The sequence below is a fragment of the Diceros bicornis genome, chromosome 4, assembly GCF_020826845.1.
Source record: "Diceros bicornis minor isolate mBicDic1 chromosome 4, mDicBic1.mat.cur, whole genome shotgun sequence".
Classification (NCBI taxonomy): Eukaryota; Metazoa; Chordata; class Mammalia; order Perissodactyla; family Rhinocerotidae; genus Diceros; species Diceros bicornis.
In genome coordinates this window covers 79,741,925-79,761,886 of record NC_080743.1, presented here as the reverse complement: position 1 = coordinate 79,761,886, position 19,962 = coordinate 79,741,925, and the positions used below count along the sequence as shown (strand labels likewise).

The following is a 19,962-nucleotide window of genomic DNA, read 5'->3' as shown; positions in this document are numbered from 1 at the left end:
CCTTAAAGAGTCTGTTAAGGGCACCTACTGGGAATATTTAGGAATACCGACTTCCTAAAGATTCATTTGATAAAATAGGAAAACTGTATTTCTTTCCATCACCTGTCTTGAAGCTTTCATGCCCCAGGTTGAGGACGAAGGATATGCACTCACTACTAGAAGGGTGGAGATGCCATCAGTTGAGATGGGGAAGGCTGAGGAAGGAGAAGGACAGCACGGTGTTGTGGAGGCCAAGGAAGAAAGCACTTTGAGGAGTGGGGAGTAACTGATAATGCCAGCACTGGTGATGAGGTCAGTGTGGGGTGACTGAGAACCGACTGGACATCATGGAGGTCATCGCTGACTCTGAGAAAAACCAGTTGTGGTGAAAGACGAGGACGAGAGGTGCTGGGAGTGGATTCAAGAGAGAGAGGAAGGAGACACGGAAACTGGGAGAAATGGGGCGCAGGCTTAGGGGATAAAGGGTGCAGGGGGAATTATTTTTTAGATGGGAGCTATCAGAGCACATTTTGGTACTAATGGGAATCTTCAGACACTCTCTTCCTCACAGTGGAATGGGGTACTGTCTTGTTCTTCCCTTAGCCTTTCCCATCTCAGAAAACAGCCAGTCCATTCTTTCAGATGCTCAGGCCAGAAACCTACGGTCATCTTTGCCACCTCTCTGCACCTCACACTCCACATCCAACTCTCTGGAAAATCCACTGTCTCTGCCTTCAGAACACACCTAGAGTCTGATCACTTCTGATCACCCCCACCCTCCTACCCTGCTGCAGCCCTAACACCTCTCACACGAACGCTGCCCTTCCCTTCTACCTGACGCCTGCTTCTGCCCCTGCCCGCCACCGACTATGCTCAGTAGAGCAGCCAGAGTAGTCAATCCTGTTAAACAAAACTCAGATCATGCCCATTCTCGGCTCAGAACTTTCTAATAGCTTCTTATCTCAGAGCAAAAGGCAAAGTCTTAAAGCTAACTTACGAGGCCACACAAGATAGGAGCCCCCATCTGCTCCTCTGACCTCCTCATCTCCTACCAGCTCTCCTTTGCCTCACTCCATGTCAGCCACACAGTCTCCCTGTTGTTCTCTGAACAGAACAAGCAAGTTCCTGCCTCAAGACCTTTTCCACTTGCTGTATTTCCCAGCTAGAACCCTCATCCCCTAGATATCCATATCGCTCCCTCCCTCCCTCCTCCAGGTCGCTGCCCCAACGTCACCTTTTCAAGATACCTGCCATGAACACTCTAGCAAAAACAGCACTTTCCCCATCACTCTCCCTTGGCTTTATGTTTCTTCTTAGTACTTCTCACCACCTGATATATTATGTATTCATTATTTTGGTTTAGTATCTGTCTCCCCCCATTAAAATAAAGGGACTTAGTCTGTTTTGTTCACACCTATAAACCCAGAACCTAGAACAGTACCTGACATTTACTAGGCACTCAGTAAAGTTGTTGAATGAATGAGGATGTCTCCCTATGCCCTTCCCTCCACGCCCATCCTAAGGAGGAAGGATACAATGTCACTTAATGACTTAATGAAGTACGTACATGGTACAGGCCCTTGGCTGAAGTTCTGTGCGAAGATGTTCCGCAGAGTTAAATAACACTGTGCCGAATATAACTAAGACCAGGGAGAGAAAGAAATGACAAGACATCCACAAGGGAAAAGAGGATCTGTTTTTAGCCAAAGGCTAAAACGACAGCACACTGATGAGGCGAAGAGGTAGGAACAGGTGGGTCCAGCTCCCTGCAGACAAACCAGCTCCCTCTCCAGACGCAAAGCAAAAAGGGAAAGACAAAGAGGGCTTCAGGCCTTGGGATATCAGAGGGAAATGGCGACCACCAGCTGGGGACAGATGGATAACTAACTATGAACAAGTGTCCACTATGACCCCAGAAACTCTAAGAAAAAGTCTTTGCAGGGCCTTTAAGGTGCTGGTTCTCTGAATGGTAGGTGTTGTCTTTGGTGTGTAACAACCATGAGCTCCTGGGAGAACGAAGTTTAATATTAACATTTCTAAATATGACTCAGTTATTATTTATTAATAGAATTAATTTATTAATATAAATCATATAAAATTAATGTTAATATAAATAATACAATGTTGACATTTACTGATGTAAATGTCCTCAAAGGGAAGGGAACCTAACTACAAGGAATGCTCTGGGAGGAGAGGAGAGTGCTGTCAAGTAGGAGGACACTGTTCTGGGGCTCAGGAAACCTGCATTCTTATCCCTGCTCCTCAGCAAAGAAGCTATGTGACACTAGGTAGGCCTCCTAATCCCTTTGCATCTGTATCCTTGGCTGTAAATAACATGATCCCTAAGTTACTTAGCAGGTCCAGAATCCTGAGTCTATGATTTTACACCTTCCAAGAGCGATAATCAGATACAAAGCTTGAAGACTACCAAGAAATGCAGGACCTTCAAAGAGGGAGAATCAGGCATTCATGCAACCATAAAGGGTTGTTGTGAGGATCGCATAAGCTCATCCACAAGAAGCTCTTAGAACAGTGCCTGGCACCCAGTAACTATACATTTACCGGTTCATTCATTCATTCCGTGGGCCCTGCAACTGACCCCAGAGGCAGGGACCAGAGATGAAGTCTTTGACTTTAAGTAGTTTCTGACCATATCAGAACACGAGGTAAAAGTAAGACCACCCATAATGTGATACAGTCCCACACGCAGCAGTTAAATCAGAAAGCTGGACAAATTCAAGGAAGTGCAGAATGACATAAGTTTCTTTAAAGGAAATTTACCAGAATAATAATAAGTTTTCCCTTTCTATTGGAAGGTGATGAGAGATGGGGATCAAGGGAGCAACGACACAGATGTACCATAGTGGCACTGCTCGGCTTTAATTCTTAAAAAAAAAAAAAAGGTGGGGGAGGATGGGATCCGGTAGAAATGTCGGGAAGGTTCTGAGCACATCTGGACACATCTTCGCCATTCATAGAGATGGTCCACATATCTTCGAGAACCTGACAGAGGCAATTTTCCCATAAGAAATTCTAAACAATCAGATTGGACAAAATTGAAAAAAAAATTTAGGCTAGCCTGATGAATAAGAATGAATGTTATCAATTACTAGTTTGTTTTTGTTTTTTCAGTATTGGCAGTTTCTTTGCATAGAGAATGGTTTTGCGACACTTCGTGCTTTTTAAAACATTTTTGTCAGTTTTTCTAAAACTTATTCTACTACTTTTCTTCAAAAGTCAAGCTATTACTCTTGCCCTGATTGCAATCTTTATGAAATTTTATGTAAACTCAGGTCCTATTTTCCAGAAAAATAATACAGTCATGCACTGCATAACAATGTTTTGGTCAAGTACAGAGAGCATATATGACGGTGGTCCCAGAAGACTAGTACCACATAGCCTAGGTGTATAATAGGCTATACTATCTAGGTTTGTGTGAGTACACTCTGTGATGTTCACACGACAAGCCACTTGCCTAACACATTTCTCGGAACGTATCCCTGTAGTAAAGTGAGGCATGATTGTATCCAAATAAATGCATAGGAAGGATTCAGAAGGACAGATCCCAAAGTGCTACTAGTGATGTTCTCTGGAAGGATAAGATTACGGATACTCTTTCTGTTCTTCTTCCAGTCCGTACTTGCTGATTTTTCTATAATGAGCACAGATTATTTGTGCAATAAACTTAAAACAATCAAATCTATGTAAAAGTAACACATGGAATTTTTTCGTACCCTTTTTAAACTTCTAATTCACTTTCAGCCACTGTAGTAACCGCTTTGCATGACTTTGCTTTTTGTGCATGGACAAAAATGTTTCAAGATGCAGAAAGAGCTGCAAAATTGTCTCATGCTGTACCAGCAGTCCCAACACTGGAAGAAAAGAGTGATTGTTATGTCATCCAGTTTTCTGCTAAGCCAATGATACATTGTCTTCCTGGATAAGGAGATTGGATTTTTATTGTGAAGTCTCCTTTCCAACTCTTGATTTGGTGTTTCTCTTGTAATGGAGCTTTCAAAACAGACACAGTCTACCTGTACACATGCATATGTGATTTCCTGAAATGTGGAATAGTGTGCATATGTGATCTCTTAAAATGCGGAATAGTAAGAAAATGTCATAGGATTTCTGCTTTCCATTACATTATCTTCAAGAGGAAAAGTGCAAAAGGAATAAGGTGCACACTGACCATCTCACACGAAGACGACTGACACTGCTGAACTCCCATCGCGAGGACAGATGCTTGGTTTTATATTCCCATAAAAGAGTGATGGGATTTGTTCATTCATACACATTTTCTCCAACTGATGATGTTAAACATTTAGAAAAAGGAATGGCTCAGTTTACATGCTTCCTATGTCTGGGTTAAGAGACCAAATTGAATTTAACCAGGATTGGACCTACAACTCTGGCCCCACTCACTAATCCCCCTCAACAACAACCAGGTCATATAAGCATTTCTTAAATATTTTCTACATTTCAGTTATTTTCTAGTTGATAAAAGCCAAGAATTTTCTCACATCTTTAGTCGCATGCTCCTCACACATGCTTTTTTATCCCCATCAGGGCATGCCCCTTCCTACTTCCAAAAGCACGCTCATAACCCCATGACCTCCATTTGCAAAACACAAATAGTTTTTTTCTATTTGTTAATGTTAAAAAATAATACCCTAAATGCAGCCCAAGAATGTTCTCCTCCACAGTGATTCCTCTACACAACAACTTTCTAAAACTATTCTCTTGAACATGTCATGGTGCAATTTAATGAAGACGTCTCAGTGAGTGAACAACACACTTAGCTTTCCAGGCATATTTATAAAAATAAATATAGTTCATTAAAACACACAGGTTACAAAACAAGCCTAACTAAAAAGGAATTTCTATTTCTTTTATATTTCCTCCTATTACCCTTTCATGCGTCGTCAATTAAAATCTTTCCTCTGGCAGGATCACAGTGAGTCAAGTGAATGAGGAGGGAAGTAAACAGGACAAGATACGTATAGCCAGATTGTATAAAATAAAGCAAAGTCCTAATGCACTGCAGATAGGGAGCAGAATAAACATAGTGACTGGGATCTCCTAAGATGCTGTATTCTGTGGAAAGAGGAAACCCTCCACGAGGAATGTGTGCTTTAGCCCTCTTGGAAAAGTTTCTGGCAAAGACAACAACACCGAAAGGGGCTCTTCCCTTTCACACTCATCAAAGGCCACTTCTCTTTCTTTGACACATTCCCACAGTACCTCTTCTGGAGGGTCCTCAGGACTCTCAAGCAGAGTGATGGGAAGTGGAGAAAGCCCTTCCCTAGCAGTTGGTACAGTCGAGTCCCGGTTCTGCCACTGTGTGACCTTGGGCAGGTCACCCAACCACTGCAGACATTGTTTTCTTACCTACTGACGGGTTGGAGCTGATAAGCTCCATTCCAACCCCACCATCTGCTGTGTGATACCGACCACCTGTGACTCCAGGTGGGTGGGGTCTACCTTTGAAGAAGGCCCAGTTAATGACTAGCAGCTGAAGGCCATGCTTTCCTAGGTGGAGAATCACTCAGTTACCTTCCTCTTCGCTGCTCATTTTGCGCCACGTTTTATCTTGTAGCAGAGCCTCCACTTTGATCCCATCCAAGTATTCCTTTAGGCGGAACCCTGAATACATTTTTATCTGGAGCAAATGCCCCAGATTCCTCCCTAATGATTTTATGTAGGAAGCCGTTGTACAGCCATTTATTTCTAGGCACTTACTTTTATTAAACCCTTATGACCACTCTATCTCATTATAATACACTGCCCTGCACTTATGCAGTTCTTCAGTACTGAAGGATGGAACACCTTAATGGCCATTAGCCTCTTCCTTCAACAATAGGAGACAGATGAAATGAAAATGAAACTTACAGGTCATATCCAGCCTGTCACCTCTAGAAACAAGGGGCTGCAGGAGCTGTGTTATCACTTGTCATCTAGGAGGGTACTCTGGTCACTAAAGACTTAACAGAAGCATTGAAAAATTGAATTGCAGAGGTACTCTCCAGGGCTGAGGGTGCCCTGGCCCAGGAACTGGACGAGTAGCAGGCAAGAGTCCACATCACGAGGCTGACACAGCAAGCTGTCTTGGCCTAAGGCCTTTGAACATGACTTAGAATCACATGACTGTATCCTCCATCCTGGGGTTCCTTGCTACCCAAGTGATCTCATTATGATTTGACCACCTGTACAATTTGTCTACAGGGGGAGAATGCACAGACCGTCACACTGCTGTTGTAAAGTAATAAACAGGCACTCATGGTACTTACAGGTTGGTGTATTTGGTTAATGTGAACCTCCCAAGGGAAGGCACTCCTCACTGTGTGTTCATAAATGAGGTTTGTGAGTCTGCAAGTCTGGCAGACTAGGTCCTGAAGGCAGGGGAACCAAAATGGCCACCTCAAAAACTCCAACTTGGACCATGATGATTCATCAAAATAACGCCACCTAGTGAGGCCTCATGGAAGAGAGCTTAGCAGCACACTCAGGACACCCAGAGATAACCTGGCATCTCTCACATTCTGAGGTTTTATATTAATGCAGACGTCTCAGTTAACCAGAGAAGTTAAGACTCATTTTGTACTAAGCATTACTCACACTATAACGCACACCACTAGTGTTCTCAAGTTCTTAGAATCCATCCATTCTCTTAGGTTAAAAAAACAAGTCCCTTAAATCTAAAGTATGCTGTATACTCTATTCTTTGCATAAAGCTAAGCTTCAGCCCAGTCTGAATGACTGTAATATTATTTTTCATATGCCCTTACACCTGTATAACATCACAGTTTATACAGAACTTTCATATCTATTGTATCACTAGGCCCTTACAATTCATCGGGATGTGCACTATTGTCTTCACTTACATTTGAAGAAATTGAGACTCAGAGACGTCCTGTGACTTGCCAAGTTCATAGAGCTAGTAAGCTGCAGCGCTGGGATCACCTCCTCTTCCTAGTTCATGTTGTATTGTCTCAACTGTATGTGATTTGCTATCTTGTTTCTCTCAAGAACCAGAACATAATGAGTTAATTTTTCTAGAAGCGTTTAACTTAAATATAGAAACAGCTAACTTTTCAGGCCTGGAATCAAATCACGTAATTCCCAGGGCTTGCTGATCTCTCCAATGCCGCGGCAATCTAACCCCAGAATGTTCTCTCCACAATGGGTAGGCGCAAAGTATGATCTCTCCTCTTCAAATGAAGGCACATTCCCTGGAAACTCAGCTACCAGCCCATTTACATTCTCGCCGTCACGCAGGCTGACAACCTCTGGAAGCCTGCGTGGGAGACACAGGGAAGTAGACTGTGCATGTGGCCTTCGGAGCCAAGGAAGACATTCCCAAGCCAAGGGCTCGGCCTGTGCTTATTCTGGCAGGGAGCTGTTGTGACCAGAGCTCTACGATCAGATGAGAAATCAGGCTTAGCAACCTCTCCCACTGCTACATAATGCTCTTTGGGGACTTTCAGAGGCCAACCTCATAGGGAGAAGAGAAAGAGAACAATGAAATAGTGGGTAATCAGAGGTAGCCTAGGGGTTGGGGTGGTAGGGGAGGTGAATGACACCAAGTATGGGAAGAACAACAACAAAATGAAGTGCAGATATGGAGAAAATCATTCCTGTCACTTAAAGCCACCATTTAATAGCATCAGCTTTTCCCGAAGTGTATTAATAGGTTTCCCTTAAAAAATAGACTGAGGAGGGTTGACAGAGGTCGAAGATCATATTCTCCCCAAATTCAAATTGTTAGAACACAGAATGCATTTTCTGTGGAATACCCATGAACGTTCTGTGGAACTAGTATCTAGTAGAGAAGTTTGGAAAACACTATTCTTAGTTCCTCAAAGAGCGTACCAAGAGCTCCTCCGAACTCCTCCTTAAGCTTGCCGTTCCCGTGTTACAGGATTTCCTCGAGACTTATCCATCAGACCAGATGACCCACGGTCTACAAGCAACCAGCGTCCTGAACCCGCTCAGCCCCGGCCGCTTCCGAGGCTCTAGTTCCAAGTACAAGTTCAGAGCAGCCGCTGTCTGGCTGTACAAAGGCTTTGCCAGGGGCTATCCTAAGTCTAGCTGGGGTCAGGCTGGGTCCAAACAGCCCAAGAGGGACGTGTGGCCTGCTACAGGGATTTATAAACATACAGACCTGTGTCAGTAAAAATTTTAAAGATGGCATTTTAACATTTTTCATTTGTCATCCCTGCGTGTTCCATCTGTTGCTGGCAGCCTTGGGGGCAAACTGTCAAGCTTGGTAATACACCTGCCTGTATCCAACATGGCTCTCCTCCCACTTCTCCTGCACTTCATTTTTGGTCCTGCATGTGGCCCCAAAACGTTACTGCCTATCATCGGCTGCCTGTTAGCCCTGGGCCAGCACCGACGGGTGTCCAGCCACATCCTCCGCCACAACTAAGCTTTCCAGCTCTGGCTGCAGGAGGGTGCTGGGGGACGCCATGACAAGGAAGAGGAGGACATTGGGGTCCCGATCTTCAGAGGAAATAAGGCCCTCCCTGCCAGGTGGCCCAGCACCTACCTGACACTCCACATTGCAGTAAAATGCCTGCTTGCATCTTCCACATTTGGACAATCCTTCTTTCCTTAAAAACAGAAAGGGCACTGTAGTGGCGAGAGGCAGAGAAACGTGAAGCTGCACATTTTATCATGCAATCATAAAAGCCATCTGGTCGGAAAGCAGAGCCAAGATTCACCTTACCTTACTCTCCCACCGAGAAGTGGCATTTTCCCAAAGGAGATTTTGACCAGATCCAGTCTTTGAGTAGGAGTGAGTTAGTCAAATCGCACACGCTCCAACAGTTACCGACCCTGACAGTGTGAAGGGCATTTTCCAAAGAGATGAATACCATGCTTTTTGACTCATGAGCCTGGCTTGGGACGCCACAGCTGTTAACATCACCTGCACTATTACTCAGTAGTTGGGGGCAAGTCAAAGGCTCTTATGTCCTCATTTTCTCACCTGCTAAAGAGGGACAGAAATAAACAGAACCGTCTTGGAGGTCTGATGTCACAACGACAGAGGGTTGGGGTACACCTACCCTGGTGAAAACGCGATGTGAGTGACAACCTTTATTACTTAGAGACAGAAGAAATGCAGAAGATAGAATTGAGTATGTCAGCAATTTAAATGTTGTCCAGAAAAGTTTAAAAATAATGCAACTGAGCAAGCGGGGACGTATTCTTGAAGAAAATATTATTGGATCTGATTGGTATACCCCCCCACCTTGTCAGTGTACTATTGAGCGATTCTTCTGCCCCCTTCATAATTAGGTCAATACTCCCCGTTTGTTGCCATATTATCGTCCTGCTTCCCATAAAGGACAAAGATGTTGTTTCTTAGCTGTTAGGTGCTGGTGTGTTTGTTGTGTTAGACAAGCCACAGCTTTTTCAAAAACTGTGAAGCCACTGAATCAAGCCACACGCAACAGAACTTTTAAAAAATTTCTTGAGGTGAGGAACAACTATGGTGTTAAATCAGAGCGCTATCTGTAAAACCCGCTGTCTGATTCTCACCCACCCCCCGAAAGCCAGCTCTCTGACTTGTGGAAATGCCACAACCAGGCCGGGCATTCTCACTGCTGCCAGGGGTGCTGCACTGCAGCGGAGTCGCCCCATCCCCAGCCCTTCTGCAGCGTGCCTGGAGGCGCTGACATTTTATAATAGACATAATCCCGCTGCAGAGTCCTCCTCTGCTCCTTGTCAGCGAGTGGTAGTCACCACACTACTCCCACGGAATCAAGAAAGCATTCCGAAAACGCTACTGTTGGAACTAAACAGACTGCCTTGCAGTTTTCATGACAGCGCTTGGATTCCAAGAAGCAGACTGAAGAATGTGTGGGAGAAAAACACGTCTTGTGGGGGAGGCATAAATAAATATTCCAAGTTTGCACATCTCAGTAGTTCAAAAAGGAACCCACTACTTTAGCAGAGTGTATTCTCTGGCCTGAAATACCCCCCACGGGTGCATCTGAACAAGATGCATGGTCCCTGCTCTCTTGCATTTCATACCAAGGGAAAAAGGACAAAGGTGCGCTCAAAAACAACTGTGAAGTGACTTGTAAGCAACTGCTAAGTGATGTGGACCAGGAAGAATCGCCAAGGGGATGGAAACTAAAGATGGTTAAAACCAGGGGGGAATTTTGAAAATTCTTTCCAAAAAGAGGTGCATTTGCAAATGGATAATGGATGGGTAGATGCCACCCCATAAAAATGTCCTTCTGAAACAGTCATTGTTAATGTTTGTTTCTGTAGGGGGAGAGGTCACAGAAGCTCTTTGAGAATTTGATTGAAGCTATTAACTCCCCTCAACAACCCACCTTCTCCCCGAGCCCCAAAAAACAACAGAAAATTTTGTGAAATTTCAAGGGCTCATGAGCCACCTAAAGCCCATACGCAGACTGCTGAAGATCCTCTGAAACCAGAGTTAAGACCCCTTGATATAAAAGAATAGGAAATTATCACAAAAATATCTTTATTAGCTCTACACCATACAAAAAAGAAAGGATTATATAGGTCTTCCTGCACAGATGGCAGCAGTAAAGTAAACAGGAAACCAAGGTTTGTTTTCAGCTTTAAGGTAACATCCCAGGGAGAGAGAATGCAATTGGACTCTGGTGAGCTAGGGAGGACTCTAGTGGGATTTCAGCAAAATAACAAATCTCCCAAAGGCCAGGCTTCATTCAACCCAGCCAGTCACCAAGTCCACAAACCACAAACAATGAAGAACAGGAAGAAAAAGCTAACGTTAAGTGTTAGCAACATGCTACATAATTTCTGCTATCGACCCCAGTGGTTCTCAAGGCGTGGTCTGCAGACTTCTGAGGTCCCAGAGACCCTTTCAGGGAGTCAATGTGGTCAAAACTACTTTCAAAATATTACTACTGTCTTGACATTTGTGTTGCAGAAAGTGTAAGATGTAAAGGCGCCTGGAGTGCAAAACTTCTGGTGCCTTCGTACAAACCAAAGCAGTGGCGCCAAATTGTCCCAGTATTCTTCACCTCCACACACTCATAGTACGGGGCCAAAGCCAGTTTCACTTAAGAATGTCCATAAGGAAGCAGTGACAAATATTAATTTCATTAAATCTCAACTCTTCAGTATGCATCTTTTTGATATTCTGTGATGAAATAGGAAGAAAGCATAAAGTATTTCTGCTGCCACTGCAGTATGATGGCTGTCTCAAGGAAAGGCACTTGGTGATCACTGGATTATCAAGCGAACTAGCCACTTGTTTCTTGGAATACCATTTTACTTGAAAGAACAACTTTGGACAAACTGGTTACTATGACTTGAGTATCTGGCAGACATATGATGGAAATGAATTAAGTGAGCCTGTTACATCAGGGAAAACAATTGGCAATATTTGTTGCCAATGATAAAATTTGGGCTTTCGAGCAAATATTAGAATTTTGAAACACATATATCTGCCACCCTGAGCTTGACAGTCTCTCATATGATGAGATTGGTGGTGATACTAACAATTGTGATTTTTTTGATATAGTTTGATGAAATGAGACTCAACTTTTAGAAGGTGTATGTAATTTAGTGCACCAATATTTTCCAAATGACCAGTGTTTGATGTTTTAAAAATTATGCATGGCTAAAAGAGTCATTCAAAGTACAAGATAGACCAAGGGATTTTAATGTAACAGAGTACATAAAGTTCACTGACATGGCTTCAGATTGCACATTACAACTAACCTTTAAGACAATATCACTTTCCGAGTTTTAGTGTTGAATCAAAGAATATCCACAATTAACTGAAAAGGCTATTAAAACGGACCTCCCTTTCCAATTATGTACATATCTACACGAGGCTGGATTTTCTCCACATAACTTCTACCAAAACTACATAATACCGCAGACTGAATTCAGAAGCGTATCTGAGATTCCATTTGCCTGCTGGAAATGCAGACATTAAAGAGATTTGCAAAACTATAAAACAACATCACTATTATAATTCTTTTGTTTTGGGAAACTTCTCACAAAAAATGTTAACAGTAACGGAAAAAAAACAGTAATGGTTATTGCCATTTTAAAGTGAATGCTTTATAATTTTCTGTTTTAATTTCAAATATGGTAAATATTGATAAATATAACCCATATGAACAAAGGCTCCATGGAGTTCTCAATTTTTCAGAACGTGGTGGGGTCCTAAGACCAAAAAGTTTGAAAACTGCTGATCTATCTTAATAATTATATCAGCTCTATGAAGAAGTTATGACTCCTGTTTTTCAAATGAAGACAATGAGGATCCTAGAGGTGAAACATCTAACCCAACATGGTCATTCAGCAAGTAGGTAGCAGAATCCGAATTCACATACCAAGGTGTACATTTTGTCCTCATCATACAAGAGTATCTTTCCTTGAGTACTGTGACAATTATCCAGGAGGATATACTACTTGAAGCAAAAATAATCTATATGTTTGGATAAGCTAACAGTAATAACAAAGCATAAGTAAAGGCATTCTTTGGTCTGCATCATGTCCCAGCTCCCATGGCATCCCGTCAATGTCACTTTGCTTCAAAATGAAATTTGGGGACAGAGCATCCCCACAAAGAGGGCCTTCCAACCAACTGCAACACAGGAATCGATTTCACTTGAAATGCATTGAAACAAAACAAAGGTTGATTTTCTATTTAGTTTGTGCAAAGAAGGTGCATCCCTCTCATTCAGTATGTCAAATCTGAGTGTTCCTCAGACACACACCGGGCGAGTCCAAGCTGGATGGTGTCCGCTGGGAACCGGGTGACAGAACACTGCAGGTCTCACAAACAGCTGAGAAGCTCTGCCTGGCTGGGGGGCAGATTTTACTGTATATACGCTCATTAAATCAACCACCTGGTTATATGTGAATTTTCTTAACATAGATCATCCTGAGCCAGACTGCCTTCAGAGTAGAGAAGGAGAAAAGCTAAGCCCGTCACTGAGAGCGAATCACTTAAGAATCTCCTTTGGTATGAGCAATTCTAGACGAGGTGGAGTGGGGACAGGAGAGGGAGCTCTGTTTATATTATCCAGATACGTGCTTCATGCTCTAGTTCTTCCCATACTAGGGAGAGATGTAAACTTTTATAAGCCTAATGTTTGAAACTCAAACCAAAATTTGCTGACCTGGTACCTGCACTTTGTGTGTGCTTGAGAGAGAAAGAAGGAGAGAGAAAGAGAGGAGATACCCTATGAGTATGAGTGTTTGACTCTTACTGACTGAGAAGTTCAGCCAGAGAGAAACTTCATAGGGGAGATCCATTTTCACTGCAGGAATATACAAGGCATTTGGAATAAACTCTGTTCCTACAAAAGACACAGCCGTAAATCTTTCATTGCCACGCAACCTGATCTGAATTGTCCAGGAGGTTGGGGGAAAAAGACAGCAAAACAAAGAAAACAAAATTCCCCTCAAAGACAGATTAATAAGGGTTACTTGGAGGAATGAACTGAACCCCAAGGAACAGAACTAAAAGAAAGTGAAAGGGGAATCCCTAACAACCTGTCACAGTGGTTCTCACCCACAGCTGCACCGCCCATCTGGGCCTGGGGCAGAGCCCAGCAATTCTCCTTTGCTTGGTCTGTGCTGCGATTTTTTGAAAGCTCCCCAGGAGATTCCAATGTGCTTCTAGAATGCACAACCACCGGCCTAGGCCTGTGTCATCCATCCCGGTTGAGTGTTTTTTCGACTGCAGAATTTGCTGAATAATGTTGAAACCTTCTTCTCTGCAATGCAGGTTGTTTACAGTGTAACTCTTCTTATGGATCGGGTTGTTTAGCTAGCTACTTTGATGATGAATGTTTACGTAAGAATAAAGTGGCTGACACAGTATTTTCTAACTGTGACAAGAAAGTACAGATCTTGGGCCAGCCCCGCGGCTTAGCGGTTAAGGGCGCGTGCTCCACTGCTGGCGGCCCCAGTTTGGATCCCGGGTGTACACCGACGCACTGCTTCTCCGGCCATGCTGAGGTCGTGTCCCACATGCAGCAACTGGAAGGATGTGCAGCTATGACATACAACTGTCTACTGGGGCTTTGGGGGCGGGGGGGGGAAGTACAGATTTTCCTCAACTTACGAAGGGGTTGTATCCTGATAGACCCATCATAAGTTGAAAAGGCATTCAATAGACCTAACCTACCGACCCTTGTAGCTTAGCCTAGCCTACCTCGAACGTGCTCAGAACACTTACATTAGCCTACAATTGGGCAAAATCACCTAATACAAAGCTTATTTTATAATAAAGTGTTGAATATCTCATGTAATTTATTGAATACTGTACTGAAAGTGAAAAACAGAATGGTGGTATGGGTACAGCATGGTTGTAAGTGTATCGGTTGTTTACCTTCGTGATCCTGAGGCTGACCGGGAACTGCGGCTCGCTGCCGCTGCCCAGCATCCCGAGAGGATCATATGCCTATCGCTAGCCCGGTAAAAGATCAACATTTGAAGTATGGTTTCTACCGAATGGTATCGCTTTTGCACCATCATAAAGTAGAAAAATCTTTTGTAAGTCAAACCATCCTAAGTCAGGGACTGTCTGTATTCTGGGAGCCGGTGTGAGATTTAAAAAAGAAAGCCTCAGCTTTCTTTCCTCCTGCTTGGATTCCTGCTTCACAATTTAGGATGAATCGGATGAGTGTGTTTCCCACATCCCTACCTCAAATGCTTTTCTCTTTCTGGTGCTTGAGATGCTATGTGGTCTTAGGAAAGTTATTAATCCTTTCTGAGCCTGTTTTCTCCACTGTAAAATATAGTTTCTACATCATAGGTTATGAAAATTAAATGAGAAAATACAAGAGGAGTGTACTACTACACTTTTAATTAGCCTTCACTCTTCTGGTTTTTTTTTAAAGTGATGTCAACTACTGAAATATCTTCAGTACAATCTCACTCAGACTCGTATTTAGAGGACTGATGTTTCCAAAGCCTTTGTTTTATGGGCAAATATCTACCCTACTGTGCATGGAAGGGCTCTTTGAAGTTAAGAAATGGTTCCGTCCACAAAATGAGGAAAGAAATGTTATAGGAAAATATAAGTATTTGATTATTAGTGACTGGAACAGAACTTAGAAGACACGCTCCTGTCATTTTCTACTGGAGGAGACACGCAGTGATTAATTTTCTTGCTTTTAAAATTCTGAAGCCATGAAGATCAACAAGTTAGAGACGTAATTAACAACTCCTGCTAGTTAATGCGTGGCCGCAGGTGCTGTTGGTCTAGATAAAAAGGATTTGATCCTGTAAGCTCCCTACTTTCTGCTACTGACATGAATGCTTAGTGGGTTTCACCATGAAAGAAAACGATACTGCCATGGAGGGGGTTTGCAATAACAATTACTTTTAACTAACGGTGACAGAAGAAGTGACAAGTAGGCTCTGTTGAACAGAGGCAGCCCCAGCCAAATGAAAAAGAGAAAAGGAAAAAAGCGCAGTGGCGCAATATAACTTCACCATGGGTTGAAATAAGACAATCAGAAACAAAGTTAGCCTCCCACCCAGAGAGAGTGGTTACACTAGCAAATTTTTATTTGAGAGAAATAAAAATTGGAGGAATTGTGGCGGAACCCTATTATAACCCTGGTCAGCGGGCAAGGAGAATACCAAGGCTATAGGTTTTTGTGTAATCGTGAAAGATGCTCCACATAGCACTTTAATCCACAATGTAACGGGGAAACGGGACCCATGTGCAGCGGGGAGCTTCTTCCTGAACCTTCCCCTTCGCGCTGGGCTTTGTTCTGAGGCTTGTTAAAAGTTAGAGCCCAGGGCCTAGATCTAGGGGAGGCAGGAAATATTTAGGGCACGAAGGTAGCAACTAATAGGTTTTCCCAACTATCAAAATAGGAGCCGTGATTTACAAGGCGAACGCTGGGCTTGGTGGCCAGGGCAATGAATGGCTGACCTTGTTATAAAATTATGACACTGGGGGAAATGGGGTGATGTAGGTCAAAGGGTAAAGAGTTTCGGTTACAGGTTCTGAAGATCTAACATACAGCATGGTGACTATAGTTAATAATACAGTATTGTATACTTGAAAGGTGCTGAGAGCAGGTGTTAAGCATTCTCACCATACACAAAAAATTTAACTAAGCAAAGTGATGGATGGGTCAATTATCTTGATCTTAATAATCATTCTACAATGCAGAGGTATATCAAATCATCACATTGTACAATTGAAATATATACAATTATATTTGTTAACTATTCCTCAATAAAGCTAAAAAATATTGTAAACATGACTACATGTCACTGATTCACTACAAGTCAAGGTCAGCAATAAAAAAAAAAATGATGACTCTGATTTAGGATTTGTTTTAATGCAGGCTCTGGCTGAGATGAAATTTACCCATGCCTTCGAAAGAAAAACATTCACCAAGCTCATGGACAGAGCGGAGAAATACTCAGTGAACATTAAATGACTCTTTTCAGCCACTGGACGACACCTACATCCAAACCTCATCTTGCTGGCCCTGTAAAATCCCTAACAATTAAAGCCTGCCCAAAGAACGAAGGCATGCACTTTTAAATTTTAACGTCTTCCTCTGGAAACGCTTTATATCTTAACTTCTCCGCGAGATCAGAATGACATTGCTTGCTACTTGATCTTTTACTTCTCTGATGCCTACTGATTGGAAAGTCAAAAGAAAAGAAGCAACTAGTGCCTTACTTTTTAACACAGTTCTCTCATAAAAGAACCGACAATAAGTAACATCTACCATTTCCTCCAATGGTACAATCAATAATAAATGTTATCGTTAGTACTTTGTAATGAATACCAATAACATTAGATTCCCCTATGACATTATTGGTCATAGGTTGCCTTAACATTCACAACACCCGGGTGATGAAATATCAAGGAAAAAGACAAAACCAAGGTCATATAAATTTAGCTAGTTAAAAACTTAAAATGCTCCACACAACATTCCTCACTTCAACATTCTGGCCACAGAGTAGGAAAAAAACATGTAAAAATACCTTTACAACCTAATGCTAAATGTGAATTCCAGAACACGGTCAGGGCCTCTGCAGCCAAACATAAGTATTAACTCCTTGCCCAAGAAACAGGTGACCTGTTCTGAGTCTTACTTACACGAAAACACACCTTTTTAATTGATTACAGAAGAATTTTAAGAGGTGACACCCTCTCACCCCTTTGGTTTTATTTTCCTGCAGACAAACAATAAAAAATTGAATTGCCAATTTGTTTAGCTGAATTACCCCAATTGTGGACTTTACCTTGGGAACTCAAATTTATCAGATATTGTTTGAACAGATATAACAGACATTTTTTTTCAATTCATATTGATTCCACTTTTATTTCTGAATAAAGAACATTTTTTATACTATAAAACCTTGTACATGAGGCAGGAAAGAAATATGTTAATTTACCTGAGCCAAATAATTTCTATTCCAAAAGTAGTATTTTCTGTGTAAAGTACCATGCCAGGCTCCGGAGGAATGATATTTTTGTAAAAATTGAGCTATTTGGGGAAATAAGCCCTACCTTCGTGAGAGTGGTAAATACAAATGCAAAATGATTCAGCACCCAAATGGCCCAGATGAGGCTGAATTGAGAGCAGGAAGTTACTCTTAGGACTGAGCTCTTTACAGACACTGAAGTTAGGGCACTCACAGAGGATGTGGTCTTATTCATCTTCGAATCCCCAGGGTTAGAGCATAACACCTGGAATAGTAGGGTATTCAAAAAATGTAAATAGTAAACTATTGCAAAATAAAGTAGTAACTAAATAACATGAAGAGATCTGTGGGCTGAAGTACTTAAGAGGAAGTTTCATAAAAGAGATGGAATTTGAGCTGAATCTTCCTTGAGGATATACAGACTTAGGGTACTAGGCCTTACGTGGGAAGGAGGCTGAGGAAGGAAAGGAAAAATCCAGAGAAAAGCATTCTAGGTTACAAATGCACAAAAGGGAGGATAATGACACAGCACCTTGGTGGGATGCTGGAAAGATCACCCAGACGGTGTTTAGGGTTTAGGTAAAAAAGCAGCGAGGGGTAATGCTGGACCAAGTGAGAAGGACGCTTAACACGGAGTCAAGATTTTGTCCTGAAGAAAATAGGGATAAATGAAGGGTTCTGCGAGTGTTTATAAGGATTCACTTCCAAGAATGATCAGAGTTGTATATTGAGATAGGTGACAGGCTTGTCCAAAGAGCCACTAGTAAAACAAGTTGCAGAAATGAGACTATTCACTTAATAATATTTAATGAGGTATCAGAGTGCCAGGCCTTGGGCTAAGTGCTGGGGCTACAAAGATGAGTAACACCGAGTTCCAGCACTCCAGGAGCAAGTGTGACGAAGGAAGTATGTACAAGGTGCACTGGGAGCAAAGATGACGGGAGCTCATCCAGTCCACAGAAATCAGCACAGACTTCTCAGAACTGCAGAGTTAGCCAGGCAAAGAGTTAGCCCGGGGGGTGTGTGTGGGGGGGTGGCGGGCAGGGGGCATCAGCGAGACACATGGGTATCACTGCAAGCAGTTTGGGACAGCTGGAATGAAACTCACATTGTAGAGTAAGCTGGACTCAAACATCACTCCTGATGCCTGGCCTTAGAGGTTCCCCATCAGGCAGCCTTGACTCCATGGTGGAGTTCTAGGATGACCCTTCTCTGAAGAATCATAGAAACAGAAGACGGAGGTGCGCGTCTTTCCCCTCTCTCTGTACCTAGAAAGTATTTAGTAGCTGGGCGTCTTGGAAGACCTGAATATGTGCCGAAATCAATTACATGTTGAGTGAAATACCTAGTAGATTGTCTCTAAATCCCTACTAGTTTGTGAGCTCGAAAGTTTTTAAGGTGAAAAAACCCTAAAGGCTTTTTTTAAGTGATATTTAGAAATATTTACTCAGGTGTACGAGTAGACTAAATGTCATTCACTTCCAAAAAATGTCTACCCAACGCTGCTGCTATTTTAACACAATGTAGGGATGTCACAATTTCATTAAACCTGTCTTATCTCATCAAAGCAATCTCTTAGTTTGCATAAGTCATGAACTAGGGTGTGTGGTTAAACATTTTGGTTACCAGAATTTTCTTTAGGACATACATGGGTTACCAGTTTTCAACTAAATAAAAGAAAAAGAAAACAACTCCAAAACCTTACTGCCTTCAACAAAAAATCTGCTGAAACCTTAAAATGTTCAAGACACAGTGGGTAAAATCAAGATGAATAAAACCTACTAGAATATAGGCTCGATGGTGGTAGGGATTTTTGTTCCTTTTCTTCACAGCTGTTTCCCAGAGATTTAGAACCCAGCAAGTGCTCCATAAATATAAATATTTGTTGAATACGTTAAAAACAGAATCCCTCCTCTCAGGGAGTTTACCATCTGCTCATAATTAAATGGCTCTTACTGTGGAGGTTTTAAGAACATGTGAGGCTGTCACTGTGAACAGCAATCGTCACTCTATTACAGATTTGTGCAACTGACAAGAGAGAAGAGATTTTTCAGGGGTCACGTGGGCGAGTATCTCCTACGCAAATATCATCACCGTGAGGAAAATCAACACAACAGGAGCCCACGACCCACATTCCTAAAGAGTCTTTCCTGGTACTCAAAGATTGAAGAGAAAGAGCTCCTCCTGTCCAAGATCTTTTCATTTTGTCACAGATTGCAACATAACTCCTTTCAAGTGCCAGGATATAAAATCCTTAAGATTTTTATTTGGCTCAAATGAAAAATAGTATCTTGTTGGTTAGCCAGATTGTCTTTGCACCTCCCTCCCCCAGGGATACACCTGACTTCAAGCCCTGGTGTGAACTGCGCTTCTGCGGAGAGTCGTCCTTATTCTCCTCTCCTCCATGGTGACTCTGGATCCCCTGGGCACCGACACGCCTTGTACATCACGGCACACTCGCTGATACACACCAGTGTCTTAGCGATCATAGCAAGCATTCATTTTGGTTTCTAGGGATTATCAACTTGCCAAAGAGAAGCATTTATG

At 42.5% G+C, this 19,962-nt stretch overlaps 1 protein-coding gene across 1 annotated transcript in view; it reads right to left on the bottom strand.

Moving 5' to 3' along the window:
* SMYD2 (SET and MYND domain containing 2) overlaps nucleotides 1–19,962 on the bottom strand; it is a 48,781-nt gene that overhangs the window by 21,467 nt on the left and 7,352 nt on the right. Inside the window, exon 2 of the mRNA XM_058539847.1 lies at nucleotides 8,528–8,591. Coding sequence (XP_058395830.1) covers nucleotides 8,528–8,591 — 64 coding nt within the window. The remainder of the gene's footprint in view (nucleotides 1–8,527; nucleotides 8,592–19,962) is intronic.